The 22,409-nt window shown below is 26.7% G+C and overlaps 1 protein-coding gene across 1 annotated transcript; it reads left to right on the top strand.

The window, feature by feature from the left end:
• The first annotated feature begins 1,303 nt into the window (after positions 1 to 1,303).
• LOC123301053 lies at positions 1,304 to 16,296 on the top strand. The gene is made up of 3 exons (XM_044883781.1): positions 1,304 to 1,643; positions 13,112 to 13,411; positions 15,839 to 16,296. Exons 1-3 carry the CDS (start codon positions 1,304 to 1,306, stop codon positions 16,294 to 16,296), a joined length of 1,098 nt encoding a protein of 365 aa, XP_044739716.1.
• Positions 16,297 to 22,409: the final 6,113 nt, after the last annotated feature.

Genomic DNA, 22,409 nt, shown 5'->3' with positions numbered 1-22,409 from the left:
AGAAATATTCTCAGAAAATTTGAAGTCATTAGGAGCAAAAATTGTCGAGTTATAAACAATTGAATCTCCGGGTGCTCATTTTTATCTCTGTGCTCTGATTTATCTTTTGAATATCTGTTGCACTTCGTTTTCGCACTCATTTAATTATTTGGTCTGGATATTTATCAAATGGAACCTGCTAGATTATTTTGCTGTTAAGATTGATCTGAATTCGTAATAATGCTGGTTTTTCCAAAGTTCTTTGTGAACTTGAATTAACCAATCATACTTTTAATGGACAGATACCTCAGATATGTGGCCTTCAAATCGAAAAATTCTATTTAAATATCCTGCAGGGTAGTTATTTGATTGAAATTATTGTAAATTATCCATAATCGAAAACTTTTCTGCAAAACAAATAACAGCTTAATTTAGATAACTAAAAGCTTCAGTGACCGCAATTTCTTGATCGCTTATGGAGGTTCTTCACTAAACAAGTTTTTCGCTAATAATGGGATGGTTTTTCTTACTTAAAGAAGTTTGAAACAAAAAAAAAGTTAGTTCCACGAAATTAAAGAATGCGTTACGCTGCACTGTCACGTACAGATGTCCAGGCAAGAAGCAGCCTGAAATCCCCAAGTGAAAAAAGGTAAAAACGACTTTCTGTCATAGATCTTGCTGTTTCTTACTTAAACAGGTTTTAAAGAGTATAAATGATAGAAACAATAGGATTAGGTTTGACTCTTTTTGAAATTTTAGTATCAAACATCTTATCCGTTTTACGTCTTCAGATTAATTAACATTAAATTTTTATTTGTTGAACCATTATCGATCAATAAAAGATCTTAAAACTAAATTTGTATATTAATTAATTAATTAAACACTAAACCTACTGTATAAAAATTAACACATAGATAATATGAATAATACATTCATGTAAACATCATATATAAATATATTATTAATATATACAACAAATTTAACAAACTAAGGTGGGCCTTTAGTAGGTCACGAAGATCTGGGTCTGTATATAAACATTATACGAAGCATGGTTCATGGTTATTTCTGCACAACACAAAGTCAAGGCTGACGTAGTAGTTAGTCAGTTACACCACATTCATTGTCAGTTATAGAGTAGTTTTTATAAAATATATTCCGCTAATTAATGCAAAGAAAGCAACAATTATATTTAAAAATGTGGTTTGCTTAAAAAAAGGGGATTCAAAGAAGCGTAATTGTTGAATTTTAGAGTCAATAAGTGTTTATATATTGTGATTTTTTTTTTTTGTGTGTAAAAAAGACTGGTCTGAAATTTTTAGACGCAATGGCGGCATTCTTACAAATTTTATTTTTAAGTTTTGTGTTTTTACTGTGTCATAGTAATTTATGTGTAAATGCTGGTACAATTACAATTGTAACGCCAAAACAAAATTTAACGAAAACAGAATCAGCCTCGGCTCTACCAGCAGCGGGAGCACCGAGATTGGAAGCATCAGCCGGACGAGCATTACCTGGAAATATACCAGATGATTTGTCCGTCTTTTCAAATGGACGTAAAGCAATATTGAATGTATTGCAATGCTTATTTCAAAAAGAAGATCGAGCACAATGTTTCTTTGATCGAGCGCAGAGGGCATTAGATGAACAACGTTCCAAATTACTAGGTTTGTAGAATTGTTTTTTATTTTTATTTTTTGAGTTTGTGTAACACTTTTGCTAACAAGAGAATTGCAGATGTATGTGTGTTTTTTTTAATTCATTCATAATTATAGAGTCTTGTATTTAAACCGGAAATAGTTATACTTAATCAAATTCATATGGTTAGATGTTGATTAAAATCCAATTTCTACAAATGTTTGCAAATAAAAATTTTGCATATCATTTTCATTAAAACTAATGAGGCCTAATTTTCGAACCTCTTCAATTAATTTTAACATAAATAAAATTTAAAAGAGAAAGAACCTTGCGTGTGCCTGTAAAATGATTTGTAAAAATACATTCGTTTGGGAAAAATTATTATAGACTTCGTCATTGGTCCTTTTTTTCTTACAAAGCCAATTATTTACTGTTGAAAGCCAAATAAAAAGTATTTTTAACACGCTTTTATTAGCTTGGTATGTATCTATGTAACGGGTTCTATCAACGTAAATTTTAACCCACTTCAAAACGTGGGATTGATTTGAAACTTCGCACACTCATGAACGTCCGATTATCCTAATCAGGATCTTCAGGATTAACGATTAACTAAAAAGTCTTTGATGGTGGAAGCGCATATAACAATTCATAATATTAATAAAAAACTAGCTGAATTAAAAAGTAGAAAATAATTTATATAAGTTAAAAAAAATAGTGATTAAGAAAAAAATAATTGTATCGTAAGAAAGCGTGGGGTGTTTCTTATGATATTTTGTAATGGCTTCCATTTCAGCCATAGAGATATAATTTACATAGTAACATGTTTACATATTGTATAAGTCCTCCAATCTATTGAACTTATTCAAAAAAACTTTCAGGTTAAAGTTGCTTGCTTTTATAAAAGGGATATTACTATCTTACATATATTTTAACTTTTTTATCCCTTGTGGCTTTAGAGATTTTAGAGCCTTTTGTGTGAAAGCTAAAGGATAAATTGTACCAATGCTTGAGCGTTAAGCCACTTGCTGGCTAATATACTAATAATACTAATAAGATAAGAGTCTGTATTGAATTTAAGCCTTTACATATCAATATAATTTCAGTTCCATCTCGTTTCCATTATAATTTTTGATAAAAACAATTTCTACATTAGTTTTACGCATTGATAGATTATTTTAGAAAGAATACTCATGTTCCTAAATTTTGATATATATGATGAAATATTCTTGCTAGGGCTGTAAGTAGTAGTTTTTAAAACTTTTTTCTTCGATTACTAACAATAATTGTTCAATTTTTTCCGGTCAATAACCCTAATTAAAGATTTATAAACTTTTTTTCTTTTCTAATTAAAAATATTACATTAAATCTTTTCCATAGCATTAGTGAGACAATCAAATGCCATAAGCTGATTAAAAAATTTTTGTAGAAAAACAAATAATTTAGCTTCAAGCGTAGATATAACTAAGATTATAACAAATACTGTATTTTGATTAAATAATTTTTAAATAACAATACAAAATTTCTGTGGTTATTGACTTTTTTTCATTATAAAATGAAAGCAGATGTTTGATTTTTTCAAATTAAATTATTGAAAGTGTGTGATGATGATAAATTAACGGAAAATATGAGTTTAAATAATCATATAAAACATATTGTTTTCATTGAATAATGTCTTACAGTTAATCGCGATTTTTGTTTATTTAAAATGATATTTGTGTTTTGTTAAGTATAATCAGCCATGTGGTAAAAAAATTTAAATAATTTTATCTCTGCTACTTTTAAGATATGTAAAATATTAGAAAATTTGTCGCTACGGGGCTTCAACTTTACATGAATTTTCAACTATGACAATTTTAAGTGTTCTTGTTTGAAATGTCTTTGAAATTTCTTTAACTAAGTAACTATCCCTAAATTTGTACTGATATGGGACTGTAAGAATTTTCCTTTTACTCCATTTTACAAATTAGAGAGATTATTGCAATGAAAACATTTAGTTTTGAGTTTTACATCAATATACCTTTTCAGTAACGCTGAATCCTTTTTAGGCAGTTTTGGTGTGACGGCTACACCGATGTAAGTATGAATGTATTTACATAGCTATAAAACCAAAATCCGAGGAATGTTAATATTTTGGAATAGGGACAATATTTAGAGTTGCTCGATCACCGTAAACGTGACCTTTACATCATATTATTTTAAGTTACTAATTTGGGCCATCTTTACAACTTTTTGCTGATATAAACTTTCGTATCAGCTTTTATTTGTAGGCGGCGTTAATTGAAAGTCTTAATAAAAATTTGTTCCATTGGTATTGGAGGGTACGTAGTTTGTTGTTTATATTTTAAGTACTTGAAAAGTACAAACTTGCCTTGCACATGTAAACATAGTAAATGATCGTAGAGGCAGAAAGATAGTTGGAACTCGAAATCATTAACGCGCATGATTTGAGTGAAACTTTCAGCGAAAAAGTGCATGGTGTTTGCACTGTATAATAAAAGAATTCTATAGTTAAAGAAGCGCAGATGATCCACAGGGCTAGAAACCAATGTTTAGCTCTATCAGTTCCTTTTTTATCCAGTCATTAATATTTCATGTCTTCTAAAAACTTGAAATATCTCTTGAAAATAACAAAATTAAAACTTTCTCAGTGATCGTAGATGGGGAGACTTTATTTTCATTAATTATTAAAAAACTTTTATCGGAGAAGGAAATAAACATTCTTCCTTCGCAACAGAAACCACTAGAAACTCAGTTATGTTCAATGGAACTTACCTAGATTACCAGAGTTTCTAATATTTTTGCATTAAAAATTTTAATATTCGCGTCTACCATTAATTTTTAGGCTCAATATTTGTATTAAATAAATGTCAATGTAAAGAATCTTATTTTGTAAATGTACTCGTGGCGGTATCTTGAAACACCTTCTCACGATGTCACGACTTTTGCTTCAAAAGTTGTAAAATCTATCAACATAACAATAATATAATAAACGTTTTCACAGTATAACCCAAATTTTTGAAACATTCTTTTGATATACATACGATATTATTATATCTATTTAACGTGTTAACATATTTATGACAATTTAACGCATTAGTGCATCGTTGACTTTACTCAGCTAAAGTTTACAATGAATGTAATAAAATTGACGTTAAATAAATATAAATATGATATATGCTTCTCAGAGTAATTTTTAATCAACTCATTGTAACATTGGCTTATTAACATGTAGTTGATATGTGCTATGTAAATTTACGCGTCCATAAAACTGTCAAAAAATAATTTATTTTTTTTGTCATCGTATTCATCACGGTTTTTTAATTTTCGGTACTTTTACCTAATTAACATTTATATTTTTTGAGTAAATTACGGGAAATTTTTGGTAATTATTTTGTGAATCAATTTTGTACAAGTACTTTTGTACATCCACATAAATTTCGAATATTCCAGTGATAAAAAGAGCACCTAAGAGGCTAAAAACATCCTTTAACATGGTTAAAAAATCTTTCATTACAAAATCTTCATCTTCATGTTTCAAAATTTTCTACTGAAAGAATGATGTAGTCTTCAATAGCCTTTAGCCGCACAACGAGCTTTATCGCTGTTAGAGAATTAAGCAATACTGACTTGTTATATTTACGAATTTCAATGTCATTTGAATGTTTTGCCTTTTTTTGAAAGATTTTAGTGTACAAACTAGAAGATTCAGTTTTTTTTTTCAGTTTGAAACAAGTCAGTTTAAAACTATGGTGGAAGCGCAAATAAATAAACATACCTCATATAGGATCTACCAAAAAGGTGTTGAAAAGTTTATTTATATTTAACATACTAGATTTAGCAGTAGAAAAAATCAGACTCAATTTCTTTCTTAGTTCATAGAACTGATATAGATTACAGAAAAGAAAAACCGGCATCACCATTTAACTGAGTCTTTTCTATATCGATAATTCGTAAAATGAATAATTAATTTGCGTTTCTAGTACATAGACAGTTTAAACAAATGATGAGTTCTAAAATATATTCGAACCTTGTTTATGTACAAACTACGAGATTCTTATCCTATCAGGAAATTAGCTAGACATCCATAATAAAAGGATATGATTGTGTGTGATTTATTGCATTTTATATTTATAATTTCAATTTTTTATAGTGTATCTGTATGGTTATTAAAATGTTATTTTGATGTGTAGTATAAATGATGTAGTGAATTTATATAGTATGATCATTAATTAATAGACATAAATACATATTATTTACATGTTTACACACACATAATTGTACATAAATGCGTCTAGTACATAGATGCACACATCATAAATAATACGTATAACATAAAAAACATAATATTGTACTTCACTAATGACATAATAACATTATTTACTAATAACATACTTCTTAATAAATATAAAAACAAACATTAGATATTAATATTGTTGTAATGTAACTAATACTATTGTTAAAAAGAAAAAAATTAATTTAATAATAATTAATAAAAAAAAACTATTTATAATCAATAATTGATAATCAATCAATGCTAACTAAATTGACAATCATTGCAAATCAATTTTAAATTTAATAATCAATAATGTTCCGTTTATTACCGGTGCACGGCAGCAAAATAAGAGTAAAAGGAACGTACATTTTTTGAAATTAGTAGAAAGATATTATTGAAGAAAAATTTTTATGCGACTGCGAAGGAAGGGTTATTTTTTTTTTTCAATATTAACACATATCATAAAATATAATTTCAAAATTAGTACTATGCTGACAGGGCCGCTTTCCTGAATACGTGACGTGTCGTTTTATATGCACCACCATACCAGCTTGAAATTGATTATTCTTATTTTTAATATTCGAATTTGAAGTTTTTTTTTCGTATACTATATTAAGCTACTGTAAAAAATTCCTATAAGTAGGGAATTATATTTTACGAAATTTTTTTCGAAATACAGAAATTATTATATCTGAATCTGATCTGTTTTCTGCAACTGAGCTGTTTTACAAAATTTGCACATACATTTTAAAAATGAAAAATAGTCTTGGTCTCCTAGACTTAGAAAAAGATCGAGTTATTGTGATTCTCATGTTAAGGGAACTTTATATTAAATTATATGATAAAAATTGATTTCTGTTTGCTTATAAACAAAAATTCTATATTGTTATGTTTGCTCGTAATAATTCGGAATTAATATTAGTTGAAGGGTACACTGCTTCTTAGCTGGAAAAGTTAACCGATACAATTTTTGGTTCCACCATATACATTAATCGGATCATAAGTCTATGATTGGCTGCAGCTTTTATTATATCATAAATACCAAACCTCTGGCTGGAAACGGCGGCAATGCTTTAACTTTCTTTAACTCTACCTTAGTATATCTCTATCGAAGCTTTCAGGAGTGACCATTAAAAGGAGCCATTAATGGTCGACTTTAATCGCGCATACGATAACAAGAACTGCCCATTGAGGTAAAATTTAACATTATTCAACAGTTGGGATGACGGTAACACGGCGATTTAACAAATTACGTAACGAACATGTATCACACTGTGTCTTTAAACCTTTTGTAATGTCGTTAAAGTTTCAACTAGGACAAAATGTTTGATTCTCTCCATAATGAAATTACAAACAAAATTACAGCCGAGTGTATAACACTTTTCAAAAGTCTAAAAGTCTCCAGGGTCCAATAACTATTAACTGTATATTATAAATATTCTGCAATTTGAAGTGATGATTATTTTAAAAATAGAAAATAAAAAATTATTGAAATACCCAATTACTGATTAGCAATATTGATTAATATAAATGGATTGTCTTGCATCATAATACATTTAACGGTAAAATTTATTGCTTCTATCATGTCAATATGTGTGTATTTTTATTGATTCTTGCTGTGTCTATGAATAAAATGCATGTGGTTTATTTCAGTAATAAAAAAAATGCATATATAAAAAATGCATAATATTTTATTAATTTGTCACTAAATCGAAAAAAAAAAGTATGTCATTGACTTTGACACCAACAAATAAAAATGCATTAGTCTTGTGCAAACAAAATTTATATTTCAATGCGAAAAGAACATTAAGTTACGATTATTGTCATTAACCTGCATTTCCACCAACGTAAAAAGCATTGCAATGATATTGAACTTAAAAAAAACGCAACAATATTAAAATCGGTCATTAAATACTTTATTAATTTGTCACTAAATCAAAGAAAAAAAGTATGTCATTGACTTTGACAACAACAAATAAAAATGCATTAGCCTTGTGAAAAGACCATTAAGTTACGATTATTGTTATTAACCTGCATTCCCACCAACGTAAAAAGCATTGCAATAATATTGAACTTAAAAAAAAGCAACAATATTAAAATCGATCATTATAGTTGGGAGTTATATCCCAAAAGACAGCTATCGTAGAAGAAACGTAGATCCAAAAGACAGAATTATGTCAATAACCATGTGAATTGGGGATACAACGATAATTAATGTTTGGAATTTTTAAAATAACATAACATAAAAAAAAATACATTCGAATTGAGAACCACCTCCTTTTTTGTTTGAAGTCGGTTAATAAGTACAGTTAAAGGAGTATTATGTGAACCTGACCTATGATATTCTTCTAGCCTTGCCCACATATTTTATTATAAAACTTTCACCAGAAATATTATTCATAAATAATTGAAGTTCAAAAGATTGTATTGAAATAAATTGCATATATTTATTTAAAAATATAGTTTTTTATACCATTTTTATATTTCAATAATTAATAACGACTTCAGTGAATATCAGCATAATTAATTACTTAATAGATATAGTTTTTATTATTAATTTTAATATTTTTTCTAAATTATTAGATATTGACATGAATTTTAAATATGAATTTAAAATTTAACAGCAACACGGAGGGATATTCAACCTTTGCACTAATTTCATTCAGGAGGACTTATAGCTAATGATTTGTTGTTAAAATTATTTACTATGAAATTATTTACTGTATTTTTGAAATTATTTTTTGACTTCTTCCACAGCACTTAAGGCGTTAAATATTAAATTAATATTTAGAGTTTTCGCTAGTATAATTTTCGAATTTTTTGTTGTTGTGAGAAATAGGTACACGAATTAATTTAGACTATAATATTATAGCTTCCACGATTTTAGCTCCTTGAATCAATTCAATTAATATCGTAATTAAGTAAATCATGCATATATGTTAGTAAACTCTAATAATAAATGCATCAGATGATCTAAGAAATCCTTTTCTCGTCCATACGGGAATCGTTTTATTCTAAATACTTCAAATTGAAAACTTAAATTTTCAAAATGACCTACTCGCTTCTTAGAAGATAGTCATCTGGGTAGATTCTGATACTATTCTGAACAAAACAAAGCCGCTAATTCGTAAACATAAGAAAATTAATTAACTAAGAAAGTATTAATAATCATTTCAAATATTTATCTGTAGAAATATTTTAAAAATGAACATTTTCGGTCTAATTAATAGTTAACACACGCACCTTATATGACATTTCTTTAGGGTATTAATTACGTATAAACCGCAGATTAGCAGCAAAATACATAAAATAAAAAATTGGTACAAATGACAATGTAGTATTCAGTAATAACTAGTATACAATAATATTCCATTTCTTATCCAGCCGGAAATTCTATAATCTTTATTTCATAATAAGCTTCAACTTTAATTTACAAATATCTCCAAGACGACAGTCAATTTATCACAAATATTGTCTTAATCTTTGAATATTAGAACTAGTCTTTGGAATTTTTTCCATATAGTCAATGAAAACTGAGGTATAAAACAGAAGAAGTAAATTATCTTGAATATGTTTCTAAAACGAAGTGGAGTTTTATATGTATTTAAAAATGGTTCGCGTTAAATATTTTTCCTCAATTTTTATGCCATGGGTTGTAAAAATAATAAATCCTATATAAATTTTTTAGTTAAAATGTTATTTCTCTTATCAACCCAAAAAAAAAAAAAAATAAAGATTATTGAAAAAAATACACTCGAAACAGGACTCGAACCCGGACTTCTTGGATTCATGTCAAGCGCCCTGTAAGTAAACAACAACAATAAGTAATAACAAAAAATAATGTTGAATATTTCCCGCCGATGTAAATAAATTGACATTTTTCAATTGTCATTAGTAACCTTCTGGTAATAATGGTTAGGGATCCGCGTCTGGAAGAAAGTATTACCAAATTAAATTACCCATTCATTAAAAAATTTAGACCTAATTATTAATAATAAATAATTGCGGTGTGTTGATTGATGTAAACAAAAGAAAGTAGATAAAATCCTTGTATGCCTAAATTAAAAATAAAAAAGTAGCACAACTTCCGTTTCAACCAAATATAAAAATATTAGTATTAATTTATTCTTATTCATAATATATAAATTAGAAATTATCACATAAAAGTTGTACATATATGGTTTGTCAACCATAATATATTTCTATTATTTAAATAGATCTACTTTATATCATACAAATCAAATCAAAAGAAATTTTATTTATAGCTAAACACACGGATTTAATAAATAAAAAAAACTAGTCAAACAATGTCAAGTGCACTGAAATATATTTATCTTACAAGATTAATAAGATTTCTTGATCAATAATGGTTTCACAAACTCTTTATCAAGTTTAATATGAAATTGACTACTTTATTAATTGTTTTCTCTTGTCATTTTTAGTACCCTTGGATATTTATTGATTTTTGAGTGATGTCTTGACGTACGTATGTGAACGTACATATACTAATTAATAAAAAATCAATTTAGCCGTAGGATGTTGTCAGTTTGGATTTAGGACTGTTTTAACATCTAGTTCAATTTTAAATTATACCAACACATTTAGTGACAACACCCGTTGATAAAATTTAGAAATAATATTCAGGCACTTCTTTAAATTAAGTTCATACTAATAATCGCCCATTCGCGTTAAAAAAGCTGCTCTGGATACAAAAGCTCAAGATCTGACACCTTAAATTTATTATGTACATAAAATTTATTATCTCATGGCTTATTGCATTTATATACAAAAATGGTTATATAACATTTAATATTTTTAATAGGGTTTGTGTTCTATACTCCCGTTGGGATCTCCATGTAATTGGATATGTTCGAATATTTCATAATAAAATACGTCTCTTTCTTCTAGCAACTAAAGCCTTTTCTGATGACCAGAATGAATATATATGCACTATATATAGTTATATTCGAGCATAGGTGACTCTAGGGTCAAATTTGAAGGGGGGGGGGGAGCATCAAAATTCGAAAAATGAATAATTAATTGAAAAAAAAGTTGTAGTAAGATAAACACGTTATAAATAACAATGTAAAAAGTTCAAAAGTTTTTCTTAGTTCCATAGCCGTCAGTGCAATCTTTCCGGCCGTATTTAACTTCGTGAAAAGCGATTATTGTGACTTGCGATATTTGTGGCTCGGTAGCAAAGCAAAACTCCAACAAATCACAAAAGTCATTCTCCGCTTAGTATACCTTACTCAGGTACATAAAGTCTCGCCTTCGTTTCGGTCTTTATATCACCAGGAAAATCAAATTTCCGTCATAATATACTATTGTATTCATTCAGGTTATCAAATTAATTAAACATAAATAGAAAATAAAACAAAATTTTAACTAACATTTATGAGATTTATTTAATTCAATTCCGTGGTTTACTTGTCTGCTGCATTCATCTACAAAAATTAAATAAATATTAATATAAATATTAGAATAAATTATAAATTTTATTAACCGTATCAAAAAAAAAAACAACATATAAATTCTTCAATTTGACCGATATACTCGTATTATTTCACATAAGAACTTGTTTTACGTTATATTTATGTTAATATATATTTTACACACACAAAAATATTAAAATCTTTCGCAACTGCTAACGGATATTTAAGAAAGTAAATATATTAAATTATATTTATTAATAATCTTCTAATTATTAATTAAAAATGGTATTTTTACAAAATTATGAATTTAATAATTGGAAGGGGGTCAATGTTCTTTTGAACAAATAAATTGAAATAATTTCTTATAAAAAACACAGTCAAAACTGCATTAGGTAATATTAAGATTACAAATCTCATTGCTTTGTAGATAATAATGGTGAGATTTAGATTAAAGATATTAATTGGATTTAAAAGATGGAAAGTATATAAGCCTTCAAAGATTGTTTTCTATCTCATTCTTGCAAAATTTATATGTGGTCTCCTCTATGGCGATTCATAAAAATAAAACTCATTTTTATATGTCTTCCTATTGTCTTATATGAAAATTGAAACGTTCATATTTTGCGCATTATTAAAGATTTCAGAAACTACATTTACTATCCTGTACGTGAAGCGATTCTTCGTCTTCATCTGAAGTTAAAAAAATATGTAGTAATCAACTCTATGGTATATCTAAACCTTCTTACTAAAAACAAAATAATATCATTTAAAAAATAATTCGAGTTTAATACAAAATTCAGCCAAAATTAACAAAGTTAAGGGAGCAATTAATTTGATATACATCTCCAGCAGAAAATCTGTATGAAAAAATATTAGTTCCCCTTGATTTAATTTAATCGGCTTTCCAAAAGGAAGTTGCATGTGAAAAGTGAATATCGTATTTTCACTTATAATATAAAAACTAGTTTACAGACAGGAAGCTTGTGTCTAAGCAAAAAGAAATTCCAATGAGGAAAATTATTACTTATCTGCTTTAACCGTCAAACACTTAAAAACAGATTCATGTTTGTTCTCTTACACTTCGGTAAAGTGATACCAAATTCTTTGGAATTTCTAATTTTATAAACTTGTTTTTTTTTATGCACGTGCGTCTTAAAACTATGCAAAGAATGGTCATATTTATGTTTAATGAAATTTTAAACTCAAATCACAATGTTTCCATATTATCTCTAGACACTTCGTTCGATATATTGTCCAATTTTCGTCAATTATTTGATCTTTGACCAAGAAGATTCCTTTTTTTAAAAAAAACTTTTATTCCACAACTAAAGTGACGTTGGGAGCTCTGTTTGAATCGACAAAACTTGTTTCAATCGCAAGGAAGCGCAAGGTATAACAGTAAAACTTCATCAAAAGATAGATAACGATAAAATATTGAGAAATTCTCAATACAATTATAGCCGGGAAAGCCTTCTTTTATAGATACAAAGCGTTGGAATTTTGAAAAATAATATTTTGAAATTTTGCTAATTCAATTTTATTTACTTATACTAGTCTTTAAAAGTCATACCCATGACGGCTAATTTTGTGCGTTATATCGCAAGATTAGCAGTTGAATCTACAGTAGTTGAATCTAATTGATTACAAACATTAAATCGCCCATCTCTTTGATAATAAGCACTCTATTTATTTACGCTTCATTGATTTAATAAAACAAGCAATAACCCATTAAAATATTAAAAATAATTTCATAATAATATATATTTCAAATGATTTGTTTTCTGTATAGCACAAGCCGATGCTGAAGTTGATCGTTACTACAGTTTAAAAACTGGTGGTCGTGCCAAATCAGAAGATAAACCAACATCTGTATCACATTCTGTAACACAAATTATCACTGAGTTAACGGACATGTTATCGGATAGTTTTGGTACATTCTTTAATAATAAAGAGGATACCACGGGCACCAAAGACGTAAATACGATAACGGATGAATTGGATGACGATGAAGAGGAAGACGAAGATATTGATACAAATGCAGCATCGGAGGATGGAAGTACCGGTGTAGCTGAACGTACCAGTAAAGCAGGTAAATTATTATTTTTGGAGCATTTTGAGAATTTAGCATTTGTATGATTGTTTGATATTGATCAAAATAATGATTTTTCTTTCATTTTTTCTCAAATAAAGTCATTTGGAGTATACAAAAAATCAAAGTACCTATATTGAATGTGGGTAAAATAAGACCCGCAAGATTCGTTGTTGAAAATTTTTCATTCCCAATAATGAAAATTAGTTCTATTTTTTCTAGTATGCGAAAAAAATCCCATCATTGAAACTAGTTGATTATGATATCAATAATAGGAATAAAAACTAATATTTGTTTATAATCAGACCTGCAGTAATCGCTGTTAGAGGATTTGCGTCCACGATATGTTGATCACACTGTGAACGAAATTATATTAAATTTAGGGATTTTAACTCTCAAAAATTTAATAAATCTGTAACTTAAGTGAAAATAGAAGATAAATAAATAAATTCAATAGAGAAAGAAATAGAGACGCACTAGCTACGATAGTTAAGATTCAAGGTTTGATTCCTGGATCATGTGTAATAAAAGAAAGCTTTTATAATATCCCTAGTGATAGTAAGCTAAACCTTTAGTTAATTTTAATCAGTTCAAAGAAGGAGAGATTATCTCGCTATTGACAACTTTGATTAAAAAGCTTCGAAGTATTTTCTGCTTAAGATTTAATTATGTTTATTATTTTATTATCCAATTGTGTCTCTTTTAAAAATCCTTTATATCCAAAGTGGAAGGATCCAACAGATATTGTATTTAACTTTTGTTAGATATGAAAAATGCTGCTAATTTATCTTTGGAAATGAATAAAAAATGACTGTTTTTTGGGAATTGAACTTTTCACGTTTTTTCCCTTATTATTTGGGATTTCCGATATATTCAACATAAATTTACATATACTCCAAATGAATTTAAATTCGCATTTTGTATTTATTATTAACAAATTATTTCCTTAACTCATAAAATATACCCAAAAAAATATAACCGTTGATTTTCTCCTAATTAAACAAAAATTTTATCGAAAAAAACATTTATTCATTTATTTCGAATTAATTTAATATTCAGAGAAAATCACTTAGTAATTTATTTTATTGAAATTACCAAAAAAATGATTAGCTTACCTAATAGGTGTAGCTATTTAATTAGAATGCAAATAAAAGTTTGCACGGTTTTTTGACTAATTTTTTTGTGCGTGTGGCATGTTTTACAGTGATATCGCATTTTTTTTGTTCGTAGCATGTTTAAATAATATTTTTGTTATGATAATTTATAATTATTTAAAATAGTTTGATGATGCCTAAAAAGATTTTTTTACAGATGTGTTTTTATGTAATGCCTGTTAGCATGAATTTTTTTTGTTTTTGTTTTTTAATTAATTTGTGTTTTGAATTAAGTTTACAAATACATGTGACTTAATTCGTTTTATGTTTTGCATCGATATGTTACTATTAAGGTATGATTATAATTTTTTTTATTTTATTTTAAAATTATTATATTCTGTTAATAAAAGTTTGTTAGTCTCGGTTTTCTTTTTACTCCAAATTTATCTTTTTTAATTTGTATTTAAAATTAGATATCATCTGGAGCTTGACACCTAAGTTTTGCTCTAAGCCAAAGTGAAAAATTCTCAATAAAAAAAGACCACAAATATGGCCAAGAAAGAATTGAATCTTCCAGTGAAGGTTTCATGAAATTCCAAGAAGTCGTTTCTGAGTTTATTGCAAACAAACAAACAGGGAGGCAGAGACGTCAATTTGATTAATACATATTGCATTGAAGATAAGAAGGAAAATCGAATAAAATTTGTTAGAATTTAAGTTTAAAATCAAAATTCACTATGTTACACTATATTTTCGTTTTTGTACTTCGACGCTACAATTTATTATATCGATATTGAAATAATGATCATTTTCTGTCATATCACAATATTTCCCGGTGATCTTGTTAGCATAGGCGAATGAAGGTTAGTGTAATAGATAATGTCGATTCTTCTTTTTAGTTTTTGTGTAGGCATAGTCAGCATAATAAACTATCAATTTTTCAAATACTATACCATCTGGTGTTACCTCATGTGAAAGACATAATATAAAATTTAAATTCTTGATTGTGAAAATATAATTAAACTTCTACTAAATTTCGATTTTGACCCCAATTTCCTAGATCAATTTTATATAATAAAAATACATATTTCGACTGTCATACAGTCATTATCAATATGAATTAGCTAATCGGAATTACCTTTTCGAAATTTAATTCAAAATATTCCAAAGTTCTCATTTGTTATCTTTGATAATACTTATATTACCAACATGAAGACGAATCTAAAGATAACTATTAAACAGAATATAATATTTTTTTTAAATTATTTTTTATATATTAAAATTACAACAATAATTACAAGCATTAATAAATTTTTTTTGTATTATACTTTAGTTTCCCATGGTAAAAAAGGTTCAGGTCCAGATCTATCGCAATTAGTACCCAAAATAAAGGTCAAAAAGCAGCGACGAGTAAAATTAATCCATAAGTTAATTGGTTTATTAAAATTATACATAGCGGCCACAGCAATTCGTATGAAAGTTGAATTCTTATTGAAACTGTTATCAGCACATTTACAAATTAAATTCTTCCTGATTGCATTGGTTGGATTATTAATCAATTTATATAAATTCTTTATTGAATTGAAGAAACATCATCATGAATCGAAGATTTGGTATCATGAAGATGCCCATCACCATTATGAACCGGATACGTCTCATGGATGGAAAGAGAATAATGGATGGGGCGTATGGCGACGATCTTTTAATCATAATCATTTAGCGCCACAATCCGTGGATACTGTACATAAGATTGTCTATGCTGGACAAATTCCAGTTCAGAAAAAGATATAAACTCAAAGTGAAATCGAAACACAATACAACAAATTATTCATAATTTCTTAAGGATATTTTGAGCATTTTTTTCGATATGTTTTTCGTTAATTTTTTTAACTAATTTCATCTATTTCACTTTGTCATAATACTCATGAACAAATAAAGCATTTGTTTTACAGGGAATTGAAACTTCGTCATGGCTTGAATTTTTAAATTATTAATTTGTTTAAAATATAATCGATAAAGTAACATGCAATTTTAAGCTTGGATTCCTTATCTAAGCTTGAATTTGTAATTTTAACTTGTAATTTGAAACAGTTCGTGTCTATTATTTTATATTCTTGAAACAGTAAGTTTTTCAGCTGTTTAATAATCACTCGTTCAAAGCTATAGTTTTTAAAGATCAAAAAACAAGTGGTTATGTTTTCGATAGAGTAATTTTTACGTCTGTGCATGAAATATAGCACATCAGTCGTGTATAAATATTACACATTGTTCATAATCTAGGAACAATAATTGTGTAAAACCTTTTTTAGACTGTGAGGCAGTGCTTTTTATTCATTTGATGAATTAACTACAGCACGGAAATTAATTCACATTCAAAATAATTAAAAATATTGTTAATAATTAACTGTTTCGAATTGAAATTGTTTATAATAACAGTTTGTTAAAAAAATGCTTAAAAATTATCTTAAGAAAACGAATCGAAGACAATTTTTAGGACAACAACAATGCTAAAATTCCACAACATACAACAACATCTGAATAAACATTAAACACCATGTATTTTTTTTATTGTAATACCAAAAAAACATTTTTTTACACAAAATAAAACAAATTTTTACACTTAAACATTTTATGCACAAAACCTATTCTCTCACAAAAAAAAATTAACTTTAAAAAATAATGACACAAAAAAAAAACTCTACCCAGTACAAAAACGATTTTAAGTGGATTATGTCAATGATGAATCGCCTTTATTGAACACGATTGAAAAGGTATTTTAATCGTCTATCTATGAGTCGTCAATCTAATCGTATTTAACAATCCATTCATATTTTTATTTGATTTAATTATGAAATATTAACTTTCTATAGGAGGTAATTATTTAAACCTCCGATATAATATGTGCGCGTCTGTCTTCCACTTACATGATTCTGAATTCACAATATACGCTTCAGTATAGGAAGTCCAGGTCATTTGAATAGGTTACTAGGTCATTTTTATTTTTTATTTTTGAAGGTTTTTAATAATCATTTGTATATTTTTTTTTTATTATTTTTTTATTAATATTTATTATTTATTGAACTTTAGAGATACAACAGGTTTTTGGTTGAAATCTATGTTAAGTATTGAAAAAATTTCATAATAAGTAGGTGTGCCCGAATGTTTGCCCATTTATGTCGGGTTAAATCAACAATGATTAGTGAATTTTTTTAAACTTATCAATATAATTTCATCTCTATGATTGAAATGAGATTTTATTGGTAGATAAGAAAAAAATTAAAATAAAATAATTGGTGAAATCGAACATTTTAATTATATTCTTCAATTTTTAGTTTTCAAATAAGATTAGTTTTAATATAAATCATGAGAAAATCTCGCTCAAACCAAATATAAACGATATTTTGGAAACATGGTTCGTTATTTGAAACATGCAATATTATCGTTCACGAAACTTTTGAAAATAGTTGTAGGGAACCAGGATTAATTAAAAGCAATCAATATAAAGGTCGTAAAAAATCGGAAAATACACTCGTGTCGACTTCTTTTTCAATCTTTGCACCCTCAAAACGAATAAAGTTTTAAATCGACACAATCTACACAAAATGCACAATTTTTTTCTAAGACAACTTTATTTATAAAAAAAAACCAAATAATATTGATTTATAATTTGTTTCAAATCAATTAAGAGAAAATCATCGGATTATTTTACATTATGTACACTTTTAAAAAGCATACATTTTTAATTAACAAAACAAATATCTGTACACAAACACATCTCACTTAAACTTAAGTACCCTAATAAATTTTTCTAAGTACACTAACAAATTAATGTATATTTACATACACTACTTTTTTTAACAACATTTTAAAAACACATTTCATTATACTTTTATTTTCATAATATGTACAATAAAAAATAAAACACGTAAAACTAGTGCGTACAGTTAAACTTGTTTAATACAATAAACTTGTTTATTTAACCTCATAAAAATAAAATAATGTCTAATGACTGAGCAAATTGGTTTTTAAATACTTATTAATCTATAATTAAGATAAAACAAATATTTGAAATTTTCGCATTATTTATTTTTTATTATAAATTCGGCGATAGAAAAATAAAATAGATACTAATCCAATTGAGAAAAATTATAAAGAGAAAAATAATTATTACAAAGACGATATTTAAATAAAATTTTGCCTTAAAATTTATTCTTCTAAACAATCGAGATCAAATTTTCAGCCACAACAAAAAAGTTTAATAATACATTTATTCTGCAACACGTTTCAATGTAACTATATCGAGACTTCTTCAAGCTGTGTACATGTAATAAATCAAATCACATCTTTACCGCTTGAAGAAACGATAATGTTCAAGAAATATTTTGCAAAATAATTGTTTCACTAAATTTAAATAAATTGTTAAGGCATAAATAAATGATGAGATGCCAATGTTATTGTTCGTCTGAAACAGAATTCAATTTTGAAAATTTCAAATATTTGTTTCATTTTAACTTAAATTTTCGGAAAAAAACTAAAAAAATAAAAATAAGTCTAACTGTAAAAACAATTTTTTTGCTGCATCTAACAAGAAAAATATAAAATACAATCATACTTTCGCTCGGAAATTTTAATTAACTAAAATAGTATATTAATTGCTTTTTGCTAAAATATTTAATTGAATAGTTTAAGCACGATGATAATTAACGATGTCTGTTTTTTTTTTTTAAATTAATTAATATTCTTAATTAATACTGTGACAAAATACTTAATAAGCATATAATTTTTTGAGTAATTAAAATATGGTAATTTGATGGGAAAACAAATTATGAAATTATTCACTACAAGTAGGGCGTCCAACTAGATAAAAATAGAAATTTTTTATTTTATTTACATTCATTCGAAATTCGGTTCTATCACATAGATTTAAAAAGAATTTTTTCATATCACTAAAGAAAAATGGAAAACTCTGAAGCCTTCGCTACAGAGTTTAAGCTTAAGCTACATCCACTTAAACACTTTAGCCAAATTTCGAAATCAATTTTTTTTGGTAATAATCCGATCTAAATTCAGTATTATTCAATGTCAGTAGATTTGCATAATTTATAACAGACAATTAATTTCACTTTCTTGGGTTCTGAAATTCACTGTCTAGCTGTTTCAAATTTTTCTATAAGGATTTTGAACATAACATTTAGCAAGAATCCCTCATTTCTCATAATGAGGGCTTTGAAATTTTAATGCAATAAAGATAATGAAAAACTTAACTTTGCTAATCTCTTCGGTCCCTAAACTCGCAGTTTTGAATTCTATGATACTAAAAATAGCTTGATAAATGAAATTCAGATATCAAAAAAATGCTTCGCCTTTTCAATTAATTTTTTTTTCGGTTAGTTACAATCAAGGCAGATGTATTGAGAAAAAATAACAGAAAATTCACATCTGCAAACCCATCAAATGCATGCTCGTAAAATTTCATTACAAAGAAAGTTTAAACATTTTTCATTCGTGCTTAATCATGTCAAAAATCTATACATAACACAAACTACTCTGCACAGCTTAACACTATGCCACAAAAAACAAGCACCACAAAAGTATTTTTTTTAAAATATTAAAAAATACAATTTAAAAATGAAAAACCAATTCTAAAACAAATCATTTTACAAATTTTTCCAACAGTATCCAGGAAGAAGAAAAAGAAGGGAAAAATACATAAATTAATTCAACTTTTAAAATTATTAATAATTGGCGCACTAATTAAAATGAAAATCGATGCCTTATTGAAAATAATTATGACAAAATTACAAGTCAAATTCTTCTTAATTGCTGTTGCCGGCTTAGCATTAAGTTTGGCCCGTGTATGGTTTGAATGGAAACGTTGGAAACATCCACAAGAGGTGATTTATCATGAAAATTCAAATCATCAACATCATTATGAAAATTTGGGTGAACATCATGAACATTATGACCATTACGATGGTAGCTCTGAGGGCGGTTATTGGGATCGTAATTTGGATTATAAAAAACCAATGACCTACCATACAACACCAGATCCACATACATTAGCGTATAGTGGCCAACAACCTGTTTATAGCGATACAAATAATTATAAGTTATAAAAATTTAAATTATTTTTCAATTCCAAAATTGGATCGGTTAACCAAACTTTTGGATAATTTATGTTTTAGGTTCCTAACAAACAAAACATTTTTATTAATCTATAAATTTGGTCTAGACCCTTTATTAGGCAAACTTTACAAGCTCATTTCTTAAAAAGTTTTCCAGTTAAAAAAATCCTGTATATGTAATTAAAAGTCGATCGAGAAACATAAAATTGTTCAAGAAATGTGTTCTTAAAGTTTGCGACGACTTAAAAATTTTAAATTATTTTTGTAGTCAAATCGAAACTTTATTCGTAAAAGTCAATGGTAGTAATAAAATCGATAATCTTGATCAAATTTAATTCGAAATATACGTCAAATATCGGTATGGAATTGACAAAGCCTAAAACAAAGTCTGCCTTTTAAGTATTCGAAATATTTAATTTAATTTTATTTATTTATAAAAATTAATTTATTTTTCTAGAAACGCTTCGCATATTTATTTATTTAATAATTGGAACTAGTATCGAACTTAGGCCCGATTTCACCATAATGTTCTTTTCAAATTAGCTAAAACTTTATTTCAAGTTAAACAAACGTGGTAAAACTGGGCCTTAGTGTAATTTTTAAATAATAATAAAATTTTTTTTAAATTTTTCATAGCCATATTTCAAAACAAGCCAAATAATGATAAATCTATATTTTGTACATAAAATAACAAATACAAATTATGATTGTTTTTGAGAAAATTCAATTATAAAAATTGCCAAATTTACCAAAAACGATCGTTCGTTCCATAAATGAAAAAAAAATTGCCATTTGAAAATTTGTCACATTTGTTACAAAAATTAAAGGAGTGCCATCTTTTCAAAATAATTGAATATTATCAAAAACATAATTTAAATTGTTACAAATTCTTTTGTTGTATTTTTCTGTATTTTTTTAAAAGTATAATAAATTTTGTTATGATAAAAATTAATTTTTTTAATTTAATACACATTATTTTTATATATTTTTTATTATTTATATTTGGTAGTTGAATGCACTAACAATTTAAGGTAGTTTCCAAGAAAATTTTTCCAAGTTTTTCATTGTTTGTCAACATTTTTACCAAAACTGTCAACAAAATCGGTTGTTGGCAGTCTTCACTAATCTAAATAATGTAATTCTTGAACATTTTTTCCCCAAATATCATGTTTCCAAATATTTCAGTATTTTCCCTCTTAGACATCATGTCTCGAAAACTAAATAAGATATCGAAATTTTGCATTTGATACTTCGTCTCATTTCAACAAGTTAAGTTTCTTAATTAAAAAGAATGGAAAAAATCCAAGAATCAAACTCGGTACTCTTGGACTCTTGGCACTCATTTTTTTCAAATCTCTTTAAGATTTGTTGGTCAATCAAAATAGTACGTCTTTTTATCATAATAAATTATCTTTAAATAGATTTTTTCATTAAAATTGAAAACCGTAATCGTAAATATTTTAATAAATACATTTTTTTTGGAAACTATTACTTAGATAATTATCGCAAAAAGCACTCTTTTGAAAATTCTAATATTTACAGCATCCATGAATGATTCTAATTTACTCCTTTTGTTACTAATTTTAGTTTGATGTGTAGTTTAACAAAAAATTGAAGAAATTAACCCCGAGTTTCAACAAATAGAGTTAAAGGTTAAAGTTCCTCGATAAATGTTACACTTTAAACAAACCATATAAAAAATAGTCCGCTTATAATAAACGCAAACGTTGATATACGTTTCTATTGTAACTTTATTTATAACTTTGCGTTACTAAAGTG

Source organism: Chrysoperla carnea, chromosome 5, assembly GCF_905475395.1.
Source record: "Chrysoperla carnea chromosome 5, inChrCarn1.1, whole genome shotgun sequence".
Lineage (NCBI taxonomy): Eukaryota > Metazoa > Arthropoda > Insecta > Neuroptera > Chrysopidae > Chrysoperla > Chrysoperla carnea.
This window is presented reverse-complemented; position numbering and strand designations above follow the sequence as displayed.

Excerpts from the sequence above, each read along its gene's own strand:
- LOC123301053 (XM_044883781.1), top strand. The coding sequence starts at position 1,304 with ATGGCGGCATTCTTACAAATTTTATTTTTAAGTTTTGTGTTTTTACTG. Across the intron at positions 1,644-13,111 it reads ACAACGTTCCAAATTACTAG|CACAAGCCGATGCTGAAGTT; the intron begins GTTTGTAGAATT and ends TTTTCTGTATAG. Across the intron at positions 13,412-15,838 it reads TGAACGTACCAGTAAAGCAG|TTTCCCATGGTAAAAAAGGT; the intron begins GTAAATTATTAT and ends ATTATACTTTAG.